General features: G+C 42.6%; 1 protein-coding gene across 1 annotated transcript in view; it reads right to left on the reverse strand.

Moving 5' to 3' along the window:
• fbln2 (fibulin 2) overlaps window positions 1-19,216 on the reverse strand; it is a 60,969-nt gene that overhangs the window by 23,243 nt on the left and 18,510 nt on the right. The window contains exons 4-6 of the mRNA XM_056437893.1: window positions 5,509-5,632; window positions 4,937-5,063; window positions 3,831-4,035 (exon numbers count right to left, since the gene is read on the reverse strand). Coding sequence (XP_056293868.1) covers window positions 3,831-4,035; window positions 4,937-5,063; window positions 5,509-5,632 — 456 coding nt within the window. The remainder of the gene's footprint in view (window positions 1-3,830; window positions 4,036-4,936; window positions 5,064-5,508; window positions 5,633-19,216) is intronic.

Consider the following 19,216-nt stretch of genomic DNA (forward strand, 5'->3'; position numbering starts at 1 on the left):
GCCTTAGCTATAAGAACAAACAGTGCTGTGCACACATGTAGATTCATCATAGCCACCCACATCAAGAGCTAAGGGAAACAGTTTACTGCAGCAGCGATGGACCCAGATTTGGGTTTTTCAGTCAACATTTCTCACAGTCATTACCTTGGGTTTAAATCCGGAGGAGCAAGGCGATTAAACATTTCCTGTTTGAATTAAAAGGCAGTGAGTCATAAGTCTGAAAACATATCCCCCCCCCCCCATGGAAATAATTACAGTGCATCTCATCCATATTTTCATCCCTAAAACACTCGCAAAGTAAAGGCATTCAGAGTGTGTGTGTGTGTGTGTGTGTGAGAGAGAGAGAGCTATACACACACTGACAGAGCGTGAAGAGTTTCTGCTGCTCCTAAACCTCTCACAGCTTTCAGCGGGTTATTTGATTCCCACTTCATCATGACATCATTCACATTTCCCTTTTAAAGCTGAAGGAAATTAGCTGCAGTCGCTAGTTAAGAGCGGGGGCCCATGAAAGGCCGGGATGAGGGGTAATTCCATTGATGTTGTGAATGAAATCACAGGCTCGAGCAATGAGGAGAGGAGACTGGCCGTACCTCACCATCGCACAACTATTCTCGTTAAAAGGACGGCCACGAAGGCTGACTAATAATGAGCCGCACGCTGCGTTGTCTGGTCCCAATATGTAAACGAAGCAGCTGAACAGAGCTCTCAGCCCTCAGAATTTCCTCAGATAATCTGCAGTATAGTACGAGTACGGAAAGACCAAGAGAGAAACAGACGTGTCGTCATCCTGTAATCTTTCTAAACTCTCATTTAACATCTTGGATGCCATTGATGAAAAACATGCAAATTCCTTCCAACAGTTCCCGCAGCTGACGTATTCGGAGGCCAACAGATAGATACAGATACTAATGGCTGTTGGGATATGTTTGTTGTGTTTATTCTGCTTGAAAACTCATTGATGAGAAAGTCACTGCGTTACGTGATTGAAGCGTCGGCAAATGAGGAAGACTTTGCTGGCCCGAGCAGAGACGGCAGCCGGTTCCTGATTCGTCGCAGCTTGGACACATCTATTCCCATTTCTCTGAATGGTAACGGGACTCCTGGCTAATCAAGCGAGAGCATCCAGGCCTTTTATTAGGGGAGATCAAACTCGGCCAATAGCCGACGTCTGAAGTTAACTTCAATGAGGATGAAATAGCGATGGCTCAACCCAACAGCCGTTTTATATTCCAGAAGGTAGTTAAAGTAAATACACTTTGCCGGCAGATCTGTTGAGGAAGCAGAATTAGAGAAAAAGGTTCCGCTTGTCCAAGTATTAAAGAAAGTAATTAGGTTTGCTGCTCCTGCGGCTTCGAAGTTGCTGCAGACCGGTCTCTTTAGGTGTTTATGAGAATAGATTGAAAGAGTTGGAGGAAGGTTCGTCTGGTTGTAGATGTTTTTTTGCACCTGTGTGAACTGGGACATGATGATTTGAGTCTTAGTTTTGGTTTAAGGCATGCTGTAATATAAAACTTTTTAAATTTTTTTTTATTGTCTGTCACTGTTTTATGTTGTATGTCTGAAACTTTATCTTTATGTGCTACTGCTGTCTTTGCCAGGACACTCTTGTAAAGGAGAATTTTAATCCTAATGAGGCTTTTCCTGGTTAAATAAATTAAAATAATGATAACAAATTAAAAGCAACTAGTTCTCACTCCCAACTCGTCATACTCCACCACTTGGTCAGTGTCAACGACTGATACCAATGTACCGAGGCGGCGTTTAGCATCTGGATGAGCTACAGCGGCGGTTTCAGCTAACTCCAATGTGAACCTACCTGCGTCATTATTTGACATTAAGAGCAACTGATGTAAAGAGAAAAGTCCAAAGGTTGGAACGGTCAAATAACACAGGACTATCACCCAGAAGACCGTTGTTTATGTCCCATGTGAAACCAAGTCAACTGATTTATTTTACCATAGTTTTTGTGATGAGTATGTTTGATGCCTACACATAACCAAGAATTTGTGTTGCATTAGTAAACCTAAAAACAAAATAAACCTATGATGAACGAGCAGAAACTGACGTGCTTTCCATGACACGTCCAAAACCGACAATTAGTTTGAAGTTATAGTTAGAAGAGCAGGGCCATTTGACAAGTTGGGAGTGAGAATGGGTTGTAAAAAACAAAAAGTGGTATGACCAGGGTCTGAAATTAGAAAATTGGAAATTAATTAGCCTCTTTACCCTAACAGCAGTACAATAGTACATCTATTCCCAATCCAGACTACACAGTAAACAGGATTTGGGTGTTCTGTTGCAATCTAAAACTAAAAGTTTCAAAGTCTAAATTAAGTATAGTCAAAATATTGTCCCACTGTTAAATGCAGGAAGGAAATGGGAAAGCTATTCACAGCTGCAAAACATTAGACAGATGGCCAATTGTAATAAAAACATTTTTTTTAAAGCTTCAGAAAGGACAAAAAAGGAAAACAGTATCATATATTTTGTTTTTTATGGTTTTAATTTACTTTCTTGTTGCAGAAGCATGCCAAAGTCGCCGTTGGACTGACATCCATCGATGTATGGCATCATTGCCAACTGTAAATAATATATTTTGTCTGGAGATGGACCGTGTCGAATCAATCGTTGGCAATGGCAGCGCAAGACGTAGAGGAACGATTTATGTTGGACTTGTCCCAAACATGTTGAATAAAACAATGACAGCATCACAAGATCAAGTCCTTTTATTCTGCTCTCTACCAGAGAATGTATCAGAAGTGGACGTAGTCACAGTCAGCCATTGGTTTGTGGACACTTTTGAAGCCTTTAGTTTGGTACTTTGGCCATTGTCATCTTGGTTTGCTATAAGCAACCAGAAGTGCCACGAGAGGGAGGAGCTAAGTACAACCGAACATTTATAGGTTTGTTACATTAAGTTTCATTAAATGAAAACCCACTTTAAAAGACAAAACAAAACAAGTCTGTGGTAGCGACCTCACAACCACAAGGTAGCCCACCCTAAAGTGTACCCTCAGTTATGGTGTATTTGACTCTAAATGCTGTATTTTTGTTCATTTTCTCATTGATTTTTTATACAATTGGACTTGAAAATCAGGGCGACATCTGATTGGCTACAGATAGGTCCTATGCACGGGAGGGGAGTCTCAAAAACCCATGCACAAATGTGTCGCGATGCACAAACGAATGCAGTGCGATCGACAAACAAACAAATAAAAATGTGTTTATGTGTGCACTGGAATGTATTTGTGAATCGTTCTGCGTGCATTTATGAATCTTAATTCAATTGTAAATCCTTCTGGGTGCATTTATAAATCGAATACATTTGTGAATTGTTCTGTGTGTATATTTGTGAATCTTTGTGTTTGCATTTGTGAGTCTCTCTGTGTGCATTTGCAATTATGGAGACTGATCTGACCCTGTAGTATATTCCTTTAAAAGAGTGATATACTGTAAGTTCCGTAGCCTGTAACCCTACAATTGGTGGGTGGGGTTGGGAATGAGGTTTTAAATTTCAATCTGTAATTGCCCTGAGACATGTGTGAATCCTCTAACCTGGTGGGATAAAAACTGTGAAAATCAATAAAACAATTTTTTTTTTAAAAGAGTGAATTTGATGAATGAATTTAAAATATTCCAGATGTAATAAGAGACCTGATATCTAATTATTGTAACTATTCTTACGCGTGTTTATTAGTTTTTTCTTCCCTTGCCTCTTCGACTAGCGCTGACTACAAGGGGCTGTTTTTAACATACAACACCAATGAGCACAAGGAATTGTGCTTCCCATATCTGTAAAACACTGCTGTGCGGCGGGAGACGGGTACCTTTTCTAGGCCGAGACGTCGGCCTGGGCTTCTGCTTCCTCGTCAGTGGAATCTGCCTCGTACCCTCCTGCTCCTCCTTTTCCTCCTCCTCCTCGCAGCAAGTGAGGAAAACGTGCCCGCACGGGTAGCCCAGGTACTGGTGGGCATCGCAACCCCGTCCTTCACTGCGCACGTGCAAGCCGAGGGCACAGCAGCTGCAGCACACCTGCCCATCCGGACACAGAAGCACCATTAGCGTGCCACCGGGATGCCGTTCACATCTCTAATCACCGCCTCTCTTCATGGCGCCTCCGCCATGAGAGCTGCTTTCGTCAACCAGCCGGAGGGGGCAGACGGAACGAGCCAATCAGGCCAGCAGGCTGGTTCATCTCTGTGGACGCAAGGGCTTCGACCGCTGTGTCGTGCAAAGAAAACCAGACTTTCACCTTTTTTATTACACTTTCCTCAAAAACAATGACCTGGCACAGCGTTTTGGCTCGGCTGCCTCGACATAAGAAACGGCTGGCTCGAGGGCCAAACCGCTGGGTTTCCTCTTGGAGGAACGGGGAATGCGGTCGGAGCTGACTCGGAGCAAAGGCACGACTCCCATTTTTCATATGGAAGTGTTCACGGGGCTCGCTGAATGCAGAAACGGGAGGTTTTGGCAGTTATTTATGAATATATTCAACCTGTTAGCCAACAAAGACAAATTAACTTTTACAAAAGCGTCTCTGCTGAAACATTTTGTAATTTAAATCTCAATCAGGCAAAAATAATAGTGCATTCCAGGGGATGTTGAAATAAATTGAAACTCGGTATTCACCAATTTATTGTGGCGGTTCCAAGGAATTCCGTAATTGATCGCTGCCTACTATATAACTGTAACTGTTATGTTTTCCTGAGCTGTTTGAAATATTAAATCATACCATACATGACGTGACTAAAAAATATAAAATATTTTAATTAGAATCAATTCAGTGTTTGTTTTATGGAGAACCTCGGCGTCTAGAAAATGTTTTCGCCGTCGACCCATAACTCGTCTTTCAGTCACGCCTCAACAATCTTCCTCTCGTTTCCTCTCTTGTCACTCTCCATTGAGAGGGTATGGTGGTGTGATGCTAACGTACCTGGTAGGAGTCATCTGTGCACTGGTCCTCCTCCACTTCACAGGCAGCGCCTCCTCTGGCTGAAGTCATGCCCGATTCACACTGGCTCTCTTTTACAGAGCTGAGGCAGCACTGCTTCCATGCAACACTTGACACACACACACACACACTCATTAACTACACTTATTGAGAGTCGTGTTGAGACCAAATTATGCAGACAACAGGGGGATTTTTTTCCGTCCAGACTGGCTCACTTGAACTCGAGAGGTGGAGACTAACAACCGGTGTTTTCTGAGAGCACCTTAGTCAACTGGTCAACGTGAATTGGCGGCATTGCTGCCAGTCAAGTTGCAGTTAATATCCATGTCATTAATGATTACATCATTGCATCCCGTTGTCACAATTAACATTTGAATTCTTGAGTTAACAAAATAAATACCTGAAAAAAGTCAAAGTAAAAAAAACGGCAACTGTTGCTAAGTATGAAATGTGTATAAAGGTGTGGAATCCCTTTTTATTTTTATTTTCTTTACTTGTGGTTTTGTAGTTTAATCCAAAAAATAAAAAACGTGAAGCTAACACAGCTAACTTACCTGCATATGGAGTGCCTGTCGTTGTTCAGCAGTCGCATGTGGTTGCAGTGGAGGTTGTCTGCGGCCCATTTCTGGCCAGCGGCGCAGCAGCTCTGCAGCAGTTCTTCAGCAGAGGCACCTGGACCTGCAGCCCGGAGACATGCGGATATGCATAGTAGGCTACGTCAGTAGCGCACACAGAAGACTGATGGAATAAAAAGCAGTGGAGCAGTAAATCCCCCCGGTGTCTACACAGCTAGACTGAAAGGAACTGGCAGAAGCCCAGAGGAAGGGAAGTGAATATGGCGAGCAATCGCACAGAAACATATGGTAGACTGCACGGGCCTCAAAGGCGCCATTACTATTTCTACAGCTGACTAAAGAGGAGCAGTCACGTTAGTAGAACACAGTAGCCCCTATTTTATGATTGGAAACCTCGCTCAGGTCAGAAGGAAGTTACAGTTTTCTTCAATAAATACTTTTCAGAAGTAGAACGTCAGTCCACACGTCGGGTCGCGAACAACGAGTTGGAAGATTGGCAAAGAGTCAGCATTTTTTTTTACCTAGAGGCTACTAATTCTATTCATTACAATTCAATTCATTTTATTTTGTCTAGCGATCTGTACACAAACGACATCCTTGTCCCACAACCTCACAAGCGACCAGGAGGCAAAGTCCAGTTTGTTTTTTCGGCTGGTGTCTGGTTGGTAATCCAAGATGGGGACGATGAAATAATCGCCTAACACAGGCTTTCGAAACGAAAGTCCACAAATCAATGGGTGATGTCACGATGTCGCCGTCCGTGAAACAGTCCGTGGTTGAACCGGTATAATACTGGTCGCATTTTGAATGCAGTATTTCCATAATTACAATTACAGAGGGATTACTACAGTTGTCAGTCGATCCTGAGTCCGGTGTGAATGTTGCTTTGTGCCACTGGGAACATTTTAAAAATGTACTTTGAGCTGCAGGTGACATTTGATAAAAAGTGAAGTCCTAAAAAAGACATGTTATGAAAGCAAAAATAGCTTACGTATGAAAGAACAAAGTGTGTCTTTTCTCCTATTTGTCCTGCCTCAATAAGGCTTACATTGCAAAACATTATGAATTGCTCTGTAAATTCAATCAGCTGTCCTTGTTAACTGGCCATTTATGTCATTCAATGAAAGAAAACCCAAAATAAAATGCCAGAAACGGCACCGTCTCCACTTTGCCACCCACTTAATCCGGAGAAATGGCATCGCTTCAATGTCATCAACTGAGGGGAAGGAGCATAAAACCCATGTTCGATCCATTAAATCCCCATAATTGAATGAATGCATTTCATATTTCTGAACCATGGGCTTCTGTTGATGCTTAACCCCCCCACCCAAAACCCCTCAAAAAAAATCTGCATACCATAACTGCCTGCGTCAACAGGCCGATGACGTGGCATCCTCCACAGTGCCCCCCCCACCCTCCGCCCAGAAATTAACTTGACCGCACGCTCATTCACACACACCTACACACACCTTCACACAACACTTCTCTCCGTGCCCTTTCTTACAAAATAAACACATTAAGAAAGAGCTTTGGTTTTTCCTTTCAATCAACCTCCGTCGGCTTCACTGTACAGAACAATTTGCAAAGTATTCATATGCATATTGCCGTGAAATTAAGTTTTGTAACTTTAAAAACACGGGTCTGATTTATGTCTATAAAAAAATCAAATAATAATTTAGACACACACTTAACAGAGTTCATCACGCTTTGTTGTGAAAATTCCTGTTAAGCATGAAGCTTATTTCAAGCAATTAGAAACGGCTACATCAGAGCATTGGCCCGCAGGGGGCCGAATAAAGCACTGTGATCAGATTAAGCCAGCTCCTGCATGTAATATCCATTGTGTTCACCTACAAGTGTAATACGTCTCAACTATGCTAATCCCGTTCACATAAAACATGAAAAACGAAAAAGTACCACGGAGCTGGGAATGCCTTAAATAGCTGCGCTTTGAGCTTTACTTTGAAAGTTCTTTCATTTCGCTGCATTGGGTTTCATCTCGATCCCGGCTCCTTTTGGCGCTCGGCAAACAATCGTTTAAAGGAAAGGCTGTCTGTGAATAATTCAAAAGCACCGTCTTCGGGAAACAGTGTCAAGTCGACATGCGAGAAAAAAAAACCAAAGTCAGTTTTTTATTTTAACCACCAAGAAAAACATTGGTGTTTCACTCCTTAAAAAATGTGTTCTTCTAGAATTCTGGAAGACTTTCATCCCAGACACAGTAATGTGTGAGGCTGATGACTCCCCCTGCAAGCTGCGGGATCTGTCTTTCAGCTTTGCCGACTATCGCATCGAGGTATGCGTCCTTTCATTTTGGACGGATGAATGACGCCGACGTCAGGAAACGATTGTTCACACAGCTGCCGGTGTGCTCTTCTTGGTTCTTCTGCCTGTTGCCAAGCAGTAAAAACATCATCCCTGTTCGTTTTCTCCAGAGAGAAAAAAAAAAGGAAACTGCGTTTTTGAAGTTATAACCTGCGTAGGTTCATTATTTCGCACTAGGTGGGAAAACTGGAAACAGTGTGATACCCCACCGTTATGCAAAGCAAAAATTCCCGAGGTGCAGCCATAAGGGGGTCGGTTGACACCCTTGAGCAGCCGACTAATTATCTGAGAAACAATGGAAACGGGCACCTGTATTTATAGTATACACTTTTTGTGTAGCAATTGTTAAAAAAGAATGGACATGGTGGCAGCGATTCTTTTCCCCCTCACACTGCTCGCTTCGTCTGGACAAACACAGACCCGTCTCACGCCACGCCGACACACATGTCAGACACATCTGCACCGCCTGAGAGCGCACAACAACGACTGCAGCACGCGACAGCGAGACGTTAGCAGCCACTAATGTCTCACAAAATGAACGCAGATGAACTGACAACACGGGAAATGATTGATTCTTAACGCTCAGACAGAAGTACGAGACAATTAGTGTTGAGCATTGCTGATATGATGGAGGCTCTTCTCTGGATGAAATATCAGAAACTGCATTTACATTGTGTCCCCTTTGCAAAATGTAATTCCAGGATGTATTCAATTATCCCATAACTTGTATTGTATTATGAATTCTTCACTTAAATACAGTATACTACCGTTCAAAAGTTTGGGGTCACTTAGAAATGTCTTTATTTTTCAAAGAAAAGCACTGTTTTTTCAATAAAGATAACATTAATCAAAAATACACACTATACATTGTTAATGTGGTAAATGACTATTCTAGGTGGAAACGTCTGGTTTCTAATGAAATATCTCCAGAGGTGTATAGAGGCCCATTTCCATCAACTATCACTCCAGTGTTCTAAAGGTACATTGTGTTTGCTAATCGCCTTAGAAGACTAATATCTGATGAGAAAACCCTTGTGCAATTATGTTAGCACAGCTGAAAACGGTTATGCTGGTGATATAAGCTATACAACTGGCCTTCCTTTGAGCTTGAAGTTTGAAGAACACAATTAATACTTCAAATATTAATAATTATTTCTAACCTTGTCAATGTCTTGACTATATTTTCTATTCAATTTTCAATTCATTTGATAAATAAAAGTGAGTTTTCATGGAAGATACAAAATTGTCTGGATGACCCCAAAATTTTGAACGGTAGTGTATGTATATACTGACGTACATATCTATATATTTCTGTTTTCCAAATATTAAATGTGGTTAAAAAGGCTTTAAAGCGGTAAAAATCAATCTTTCTTATTTTAACAATGTAATGTAAAAACAGCTGTTCGTACTGACCGACTCCCGTATGATTGGCCCAGGTAAGAGTGATGCAAGCCACAAACGGCTGTTAGTATGCGCCTCAAAGAGCTGTTTTTACAGGATACAAATAAATGTTTCTATAGGCTATAAATAGCTGTTTTTTAAACGCTACAAACAGTTTGTATGCAGCACAAAGTATTAGTGCTACATTGTTATGTGAATGCACTGATTAATAAATGTATTGTTTGATTGTGACATAGTGTGTTGCTGCTACTTAGACTTTATTAGACTATATTATTGGTTAAATCAATGAACTTTATGAATTAAAAAAAGTTAACTTTCAGTCAGTCAACAATTATGCCTTTTCCCCTGACAACAGCCGCCTGCTGCTGGAAAACAAGTGTGTAAAACCAGAATAATGTAAAAATATGGATCGGTGCAGCTTTAAAGCTTTAATCTGCAAACCCTACAGAACATCATATGTTTGATGTTAGGGCACAGTTCTAATGCCTAAAGGTAAAATTCAGAAATACAAAGTTATGGGGCAGACAAACAACTTGGACCGACATAGACATGTAACATCAGCTCAGTACTGTTGGAGTAGATGTTGTTACAACCCTGACGAACACTCCAGCCGCACCAAGACAAAACAACGTCTCCGTTACACAACCCTTCTTTCCTGTTGAGCTTTTCTCAGACGTAGAACATGATGTATCTGGGTGCTCTCTGGTTCCATGTGTGTATTTGTGCAGCCAGTATGAATGGACTAACGGGGCATTAAAGGCATTCGGGGAGTGTCGTAACAATACGGTTAATTGAGTGGAATATTAGAGTTCATGTCTCCGACTTCTAGGCCAGGATGAAGAGCACAATACTTTATCTGTTTCCACCCCACATGGGTTCTGGAGCCCCTCCTCACTGGCTTAGCTCAACACAGAGTGTTAAACGATAACCAACGCAACCAAAAGGACATTTCAGTTTATTACGGCGAAGTTGAAACTGGTTTCCTATTTCAATCTTTGCTCTGTTAAAGCTCTGTGATTAAAAGAATCATCTGAACGTAAAGGACCAGCATTTTTTCCGCTCATTGAAGACATCGTTCCATAATGTACATCATCTTAACCCTCCTGTCGCCTTCGGGTCAATTTGACCCGATTCAATGTTTAATGTCGGTGTTCTTTCGGGAGTCAACAAACAAACATAAAGTACCTCACACTTAAACTTGGAAAACAATATTAATTCTAATAATTTTCTGGAGATTTTAATAGCTGGGGTCATATTGACCTCAAGGGTAAAATATGTTAGTAAATATAAAGGTAACAGGAGGGTTAAACATTGAATCGGGTCATATTGACCCGAAGGCGACAGGAGGGTGAAACATTGAATCGGGTCAAATTGACCCGAAGGCAACACAAGGGTTAAATCAGCCACGTGAAAAATAAAATGGCAACTCAGTCACATGAATGGCCAAAATGTTTCTCATGCATTGTAAATTATAGAAATCTTCTAATTAGTTTCATGGTAAGGAGACGAAAGCTGTCTTGGACAGTTAAAACATGTTTAAATAGTAATAATGGTTTATACTGTATATATATAATGATATTGTTGTATGTGTTATACTTCTATATAACTGTAGAGAAGAAGTTGATATAATCACGGAATTCCACAAGGCTCTGTGCTTGGACCAATTTTATTTACCTTATATATGCTTCCTTTGGGCAATATTATCAGGAAACACTGCATAAACTTTCACTGTTATGCAGATGATACTCAATAATATTTCACATTATAGAGCGGCACTTCATATTTTAAAAACATCTTTCAAGGCTCGAACACATTTCTCTGTCTGTTTGTAACTTTCGTCGAAGTCCATTCATGTCGTGCGACGGGGATGGCGTGCAATGTAGCCAATACTTTGCTTTAGCCTGGGATGCTAATGGTTGGCCACATAAGAGCATGAATGCAATTTGAATGTTTTTCTTCATCCCAAAGACCACAAGACTAAATAAACACAGCTGTAGCCTATGTTCACACACAACATGCATTTCCCTCTGTGACGTTTAATTTGCGGTTGCCTGTGCGTGGAGAACATTTCCAGCCAGAGATCACACCCATTGTCACCGTTTCAAGTTGGCAGACTGGCAACTTTTTAATTCAGGCCAGACAGACAGGTGTATTTTCAAAGGAAGATCTTCAAATATCCAGTCAGTGAGTGCATTGTTGTCTCAGGTGGAAATTCCATTCTCTACAATGTCGCTAATGAACAACAGCCTTGTTTTTAGTCACACTTTTTAAGGTCAGTCCATCCGAATTCATACAAGGCACAGCGGTATGCGAGTGACATCGTCTCTGCCTTTTCTCTTCATTGAGGCCCCCGCGGTCTCGTCTGTAAAGCAGATGGTCACATAATGGACTGTGGGCTTGAAAGCAACGTCTTCACCCTGAGCCCAGGCCCGTCCCCTGGAATATGTTACTCCGCTAAAATAAAGAAAGGCCTGCACAGTACAGTACTGGCTTCTCTTTTGTCTCACGCTCTGCGTTCATCAGGGGCAAAGCCAGAACTAATGGGTGCTCCACTCAACCCTTTGCGAGGTTGACGGCCAACATCGCTGCGACGACGCGTTCCTGTAGGTACATGCTGCACAACATCAGGAGAATACGTCCTCTTCTTACTCAGAAGGCGGCGCAGGCTCAGGTCATTTCACGCCGCCCGACTGCAACCTGCTCCTCTGGTCTACCTGCTGCCAAGGCCATCCTCTGCAGCTCATCCAGAAGAATGCAGCAGCGCCTTGGTCTTCAGCCTCCAAAATTCACACACCACTCACACTCCTCCCCTCCTCCTCTGGTTACCGCTGCTGGCTGTCGAAAACACCATCCAAAACCTGGCGTGCCCGGCGCGGGGCCGGCCCGGATCCGGGGCCGCCCCGTCACACCCCACACCGTTCCGGCACCCGCGCCGCCGAAACGTCGACTCAACTTGCTTGCCTCGTGCACCTCGAAAAATCACTCACACTGAATCCAGATCGTTTGCTGTCCTGTGGAGTGAGCTCCCCCACAGAGTCACAAGACAAGGTCTCTCACAGGAGACTGCCGGAGACTGAAAACACACCTTCTCCGCTTAATTCTGGATTACAGATTTCAGTGGCAGTGGCTAGCAGACAGCACTTACTTTAGTCTTTTTTAGTGGTACTTTTGTGATTATGTTACTTCCTGTATTCTTTGTTTGTTTGTTGTTTGTTGTTAAATTATTTTGGTGTTGAGTTCGTAGTTACTTTGGATAAAAAATGCTAAATGAAATGACATGTAATGTAATGTAATGTTCCCTGAAACAAAAGAGCTACCTGTTGCTCTCAACAAGTCTTGCTATTTTCCTAGAAAAGCTAATCTCCTGCGATTGCCCATCCGGCTTCCCACTACCAATCAGCCCCTTTTTATGCCTCGCAATCTATCCGCCGTAGACAGCCGTCAACAGCAGCCGGTCCACAGCGGAGCACTGGGCCCGGCTCCAGCTGCCTCGTGGGAAATGTTGCCCGCTGTTTCTTTCCAAATATCAGACAGCAGGGTGGCAAAAAAAGTAAAATCTCGAAGTCGAATTTAAAAAATGTGTCCACCAAACTTTATTAAAACATTTTTAAAAGGTTACTAAGTTCTGCACCTGATTTAGCTTCAACTAACGTGTTCCTAAACATAATGGATTGGCTCGAAAAAACGTACTCACACCAAAAGAGAGTAAATTAGTTATTTCCTTGATATTCTGGGATATGCTCTGTCTGCCACAGTTTGTTACGCTCAATGCTGCCAGCACCAGGCTGGATCATCCTCGTATCCAGCAGAGCAGAAGTCTGGATTCTATTTGAGCTGTGGACCAGACATGGCCTTGACAGCAGAGTTTTGAAAGAGCTGCCCTCCAGGCTGCGAAAAAGGAAAGACTCTTTCAAATCAACCCCTCACATCTGCCAGTGAGAGCAGCCCCACTATCGTTTGGTTCCAAAATAAAAATTATAGCAAGACTCTACTCCTAATATCCTGTTCTCAAACTGGTAATAGTGTCTAACTTTAGTAGCTTTAAAGGAGGTGAGAAAAAAAGAAGACACGATGAAAAGAGACAGACTTGTTTGGGGAAACTGGCTGCTTCCAAGGTTCCATCAATGCAATCATTTGAAATACATTTTTAGTTATTAACATAAATTACAAAAGGAAACAACAACTATTCACAAATAAGCCTATTTTTTGGTAATCAAGGCATTCTGTGTCAATATAGCTTGACAGTGTAGAAGCACTCATCAATGTGGTAGTTACTCTGCAGTTCCCGCTTAATGTGAATCTGGTCACTTAACATGTGGCATGCTTTAACCCAACGGAGATCCAGATGGCAGCTTCGCTCTTCAAAACTGCATTCCCAATAGTTTATTCCAGACCTATGTGAATACAAAGGAGGTAGTCCAGAGGTATAACAACAAATCAACACATGGCTTAAAACGGGCAGAACAGCCACTCTAATCTGTAAACTGAGCTTTCTACACAATTAAGGCATATACTTCAAATTCATGCTGTTCAGGTACACACGTGAGTTGAAATGCATAATTGTGTTATCTATGCTAGTTATGTTGTCCCAATCTATTGTAAAGTTCACAAGGAAACCATAAACGAAGAAAATAGAAATGCTGTTAAATCGTATTGTTGTGTGTAAGCCTGAGATTTCCACAGCCTCAATTTAGTGGAATATAGTGGAGTGAATAGAAGGCCTTTACAAAATCCACAGACCACCTTATTGTACCCATTGTAACTAGGTTATACTAAATAAATACTTTTCTCACTATTAACTTGTCACTGGATTATTCAGAATAACATGAACATATCCAAATCCTACGTGCATGACTACAGATCACTAGATGTCCCGTTGTATGAATTGTTGGTTCATTTGGGAGAATTGACCCTTTAGAGATGCAATACAAGAGATTGTTTAGAAAAACCACAGGATGTCTTACACAAACGTGATCGCACATAAATACATGAAATTAGCGAAACCTCGGAGCATCTTTTCAAATGAAAACAATTTAATGTTAGGATTAGGAGGGGGAAAGATCCCGGTTCGGGTTAAAAGAACTCTGTTACATAACGTCTTTTAAAGCAAAAAGCACATAATATTTGTGTCTTGCATCAAACATGATGGGTTATTGACACTGCAATAAATAAATAAAAACAGCAAACAAAAGCTTTTGTTTCAGTAGAATGCTTTTTAAATGACAAATGAATCTGACTTGCAATGAAAACCTGATTTGATTTCAGTGCCAATAGTTCAGCTCTCAAACATTATGTTTGACTATTAATAATAGTTGATTTACTTCCCTTTGGCATTCCGTGTATTACGTAATGCATCGTTAACAGGTCATGGTAACTTCAGGCTGCTCGTATTGGTTCCCTCTTCCGTTCTTTGGCAGCACAATTGCTCCAAATGCTCCCCATCGCAAAACTAGCCTTGATTATTTTCTGTTCCCCTGATTAGCAGATTCAAGTGTTTGTTGCCTCTGCCTTTCCTACAAACAAAATTAAAACAAATGCAGTTTTTGCATGATCACAGCTGTTTGATGTTCCACATCACGGCCGCCTGCAATCGCGACCCAGCCGTTTCCTCGGCGTTCAGATATACGGAGTATGCCCCCGTGACAGATGACGGACCCCCGCTCGACATCGTCATCCGCCTTATGCCTCCCGCCGCCGACCCCCGCGAGCAGATTTGCTCTGTCACTGGCCGAGAACCGAGCGGGGGGGTAACGCGCGAGAGTTTTTCGGAGATCCACTTAAGATATGTAAAAAAGAAAGCCATCAAGCTTGAGTTATATGCAAGAAATATAACAGGAGATGGGAATCAATATCATCCATTATTCACAATAGCTATGCCAGTTGCTCTAAATGCTGACACACTCTGGGAATAACAATAGCCATGAAAAAACTATCTGATTTTTCAACCAGGGCTGAGCTTTATTCCATGAAGAGCCGAGGAATAATTGCCAGAGGAAGTAAAGACAATATGTGTGTGTCTTAGATTTTGCTCAGACAGTTCGATACAGAATGGGATAAAGTCAGGATCAGTGTTGTTGTTTTTCTGGCCCACTATGACAACATTGGCACAACCTTTTTGTCTTGTGCACCCGAGCACCTGCATCCTGCGATGTGACACTTTTGGCGGCCCACATATATATCGGTTATTATCTGTGCAGTCGATATGCTTAGCTGCAGGAGATGCAGCATTGTTTTGGTGGCTGGGGTCATAGGGTGGGTCGGGATGAACCAGAGACGGCGCTTGGAAGGAGGTGTTGTGGCTCAAGGGGTTCGTACCGACTCCCCAAGGCAATAACACAACCCTCTCATCCATCACATGTAACGTCACCGACTTCAAATAAGAAACAAGCAAAAAATACCTCAGGGCACTTGGAGAAGTTAATTTGGGGGATTGTATCTGGCGTGGTTGTAGGACACCTGAGGGTCGTCCATCTTCGAGCCGATAATGAGACGGAGCTCCCACCGACATCGTAAATAACTGGGATTGTGTCCCTTTGGTCCGTTTAACTCGGTCAAGTCAATACTGTCGGCAACACTAATAGAGAGCCTGATGATTTGTGCCCGCTGCCGAGTCTGGCTGACATCATTTAAAGGTGTTTCTTTTCACTCAATAGCCTGATCTGTCTATGGTCAATCTACCAAGAGTAGACCCCCGCGGCGCGGCCTATATGGAGTCCTTTTGAACGACAACAGCATGGTTACAAGTGGCAGAAAAATAACTCACAAAACATCTAAAACTTCCAGTAGTTAAGATAAAATAATCCTGTATTAGTCCCGCAGTGGGGGAATTACAGCAGTAAAGGGGTAAAGTGCATACAAGACATAGTCGGATCAGATATAACAGCAAATAAAACAATTAACAGCCTAAAGTAGCTGAATAATAAATACAATATACACTAATATGTACACACAGGCGGAATAAATATGGCTATTTCCACAGTTTATTGGTAATTAATATTGCGCAGGTTGGATTGAATGAGGTGATTGGTGTTTTAAGTATATTTTTAAGTGTTTTGTGGTCCACTGGGAGCTCAGCTGGTTGTGCAGCCTGACAGCAGCAGGAAGGAAGGACTTGCGGTAGCTCCCCTCCACACCCTGGGGGTGAAGCGGGCGGTGGCTGAAGGAGCTGTGCAGAGCTGCCAGGGTGTCCTGCATGGGGTGGGAGGTGTTGTTCATCAGGGATGATAGCTTCGCCATCATCCTCCTGTCTCCCACCTCCACCGTATCCAGTGGACACCCCAGTGCACTGTTGGCCTTCTTGATACGTTTGTTTAGTCTCTTCCTGTCAGGTGTCGAGATGCTGCTGCTCCAACAGACCACTCCGTAGAAGATGGCTGATGCCACCGCAGAGTCAAAGAAGGTTTTTTAGGAATGCTCCCTCCACTCCTAAAGACCTGTCTCCTCAGCAGATAGTCTCCTCTGTCCTTTTTCATAGAGAGCATGTGTGTGGTCAGCCCAGTCCAGTTTATTGTTCAAGTGAACACCCAGGTTCTTATTGTGATTGTAAAATCGTATGTCTATTCCCCGGATGTTCACTGGTTCCAGGGGAGAGTGTTTACCCCGGCGGAAGTCCACCACCAGTTCTTTGGTTTTAGTTGATCTGGAGGCGGTTCCTCTGGCACCATCCTATAAAGTCCTGGTTAAATCCCCTGTATTCCCTGTCATCCTCGGCGGAAATGAGGCCTTTTCCAGGTGAGAAGATGAAGGCGTCATCCACCCCGATGCCAGACTGGTAAGAGAACTGAAGTGGGTCCAGAGATGAGCTCACCAGGAGGCGGAGATGGACAAGGACCAACCTCTCCACGATCTTCATCAGGTGGGATGTTAAAGCCACCGGCCTGAAGCTGTTGAAGTCTTTGGGTCTTTTGTACAAGTACCACGCAGGATGTCTTCCAAAGCTGTGATACTTTCCCCAGCCTCAGGCTCAAGTTGAAGACGTGCTCCACTATCCCGCACAGCTGGTCTGCGCAGGATTTGAGGAGCCTTGAGCTGATGCCGTCTGGACCCGTGGCCTTTTTCACCTTCATCCTCCTCAGTTCTTGGTTGTTTCAGAAGCAGGAACTCTTTTTTTAAAGCACACTGATATTTACAATGATGTAAATTTCTTATCATCCAAAACTACAACCTTAATCACAGTACGTCATGTGGTTCATTCCTTTTGGCTAGAGGGGAGGGGGATGATACACATTTAACGGTTCTGTTTTTAGCAGCCGATTTAACTTGTTTTTTGCCTGAACTAGGGTTCTTCCGCATTAAATGATTTTGTAATCATACTTCTTTTTTTTAATAGATGGATGAAATGCATACATGCAAGCATGGATGAATGAAATGGATGGAAAGTTGAGGCCTTTATTTGTACCACTCTTTGTCTAGTGACGCTGTAACCTACCATGATGCTCCCAAACAATGGATCTGAATGACATCGGAGGCTCTTCCAGCTCTGGTTTCTCATTTGCCATACTGACAACACTACACCCAGGGTTAACCTGACTAACACGGTGTAGCAAACACTGTCTCACTGACATGTCTGGTTCACATACCAAACAGTTTGGTTGGAAAAGACGTACTGTTAGACCTGTAATGAATGGTAAAACTCCCTAGTGCTTATCTAAAAGACTGCTAAAAGTTATGAGGTCAGATGTGATTTCAGGCTTTCAGCTTTCTATGATTATTTGTTTGAAATCCATTTGAACCTCAAAAAGCAGGCAATCCTGCAACTGAAAACCAATAAAGTCAACTCAAGATAAATAGGTCCAATTAGGTTGAAAAAATAAGAAAAATGCCTCGCTTGAAACTAAAGTCCAGAAGGCTGAAATGATCAGAAAGTGCAAAAAAGATGCTGCATTGGAATCATGTCACATAAAGAGAGACAATTCCAGGACCATTTGTAAGAAGCTGATGGTGTGTTTTCGGCCGAGTTTATTATTCATTGCAGTAAGTGACTCTTCTTGGTTGGCTCCCACACAGAGGAGTTTCAATATACTTCATTTAATTCAATTCAATTCAATTCAGTTTATTTGTATAGCCCAATTTCACAAATTACAAATTTGTCTCGGAGTGCTTTACAATCTGTACACATAGACATCCCTGCCCCAAAACCTCACATCGGACCAGGAAAAACTCCCAAATAACCCTTCAGGGGGAAAAAAAAGGGAAGAAACCTGGAGGAGAGCAACAGAGGAGGATCCCTCTCCTAGGATGGACATATGCAATAGATGTAATGTGTACAGAAGGACAGATTTAGAGTTAAAATACATTCAATGAATATGACAGAGTGTATGAATAGTTCATAGTAGGCATATTCCACGATGAAGACCTCCACGATCCATCAGGCAGATGGCGGTGGGGAGGAGGAGTGGGCGGAGTCTCAACAGGACAGTGGCGTAGTCATGAGCAGGAATTCCACGACCCAGACGATCCATCAGGCAGATAGGATCTATGCCGCCTCATAGGGTCCGATGACCCCATGAGACGAAAGTCAAAAGGACTTCGGGAGAAAGCAGAGTTAGTAACGTGTGATTGAGAGATGAAAATTCATCCTTAAGGAGAGAAAAAGAGGAGATAGGTACTCAGTGCATCCTAAAACGTCCCCGGCAGCTATAAGCCTATAGCAGCATATCAACGGCTGGACCAGGGCAAACCTGATTCAGCCCTAACTATAAGCTCTGTCAAAGAGGAAGGTCTTAAGTCTACTCTTAAACGAGGTGACTGTGTCTGCCTCCCGGACTGAAATTGGAAGCTGGTTCCATAAAAGAGGAGCATGATAACAAAAGGCTCTGGCTCCCATACTACTTTTTAAGACTCTAGGAACTACAAGTAGTCCGCATTTAGTGAGCGTAGCTCTCTAGTGGGGCAATATGGTACGACAAGCTCCTTAAGATATGATGGAGCATCACCAATCAAGGCTTTGTAGGTTAAGAGA

This window comes from Pseudoliparis swirei, chromosome 18 (assembly GCF_029220125.1).
Source record: "Pseudoliparis swirei isolate HS2019 ecotype Mariana Trench chromosome 18, NWPU_hadal_v1, whole genome shotgun sequence".
NCBI lineage: Eukaryota > Metazoa > Chordata > Actinopteri > Perciformes > Liparidae > Pseudoliparis > Pseudoliparis swirei.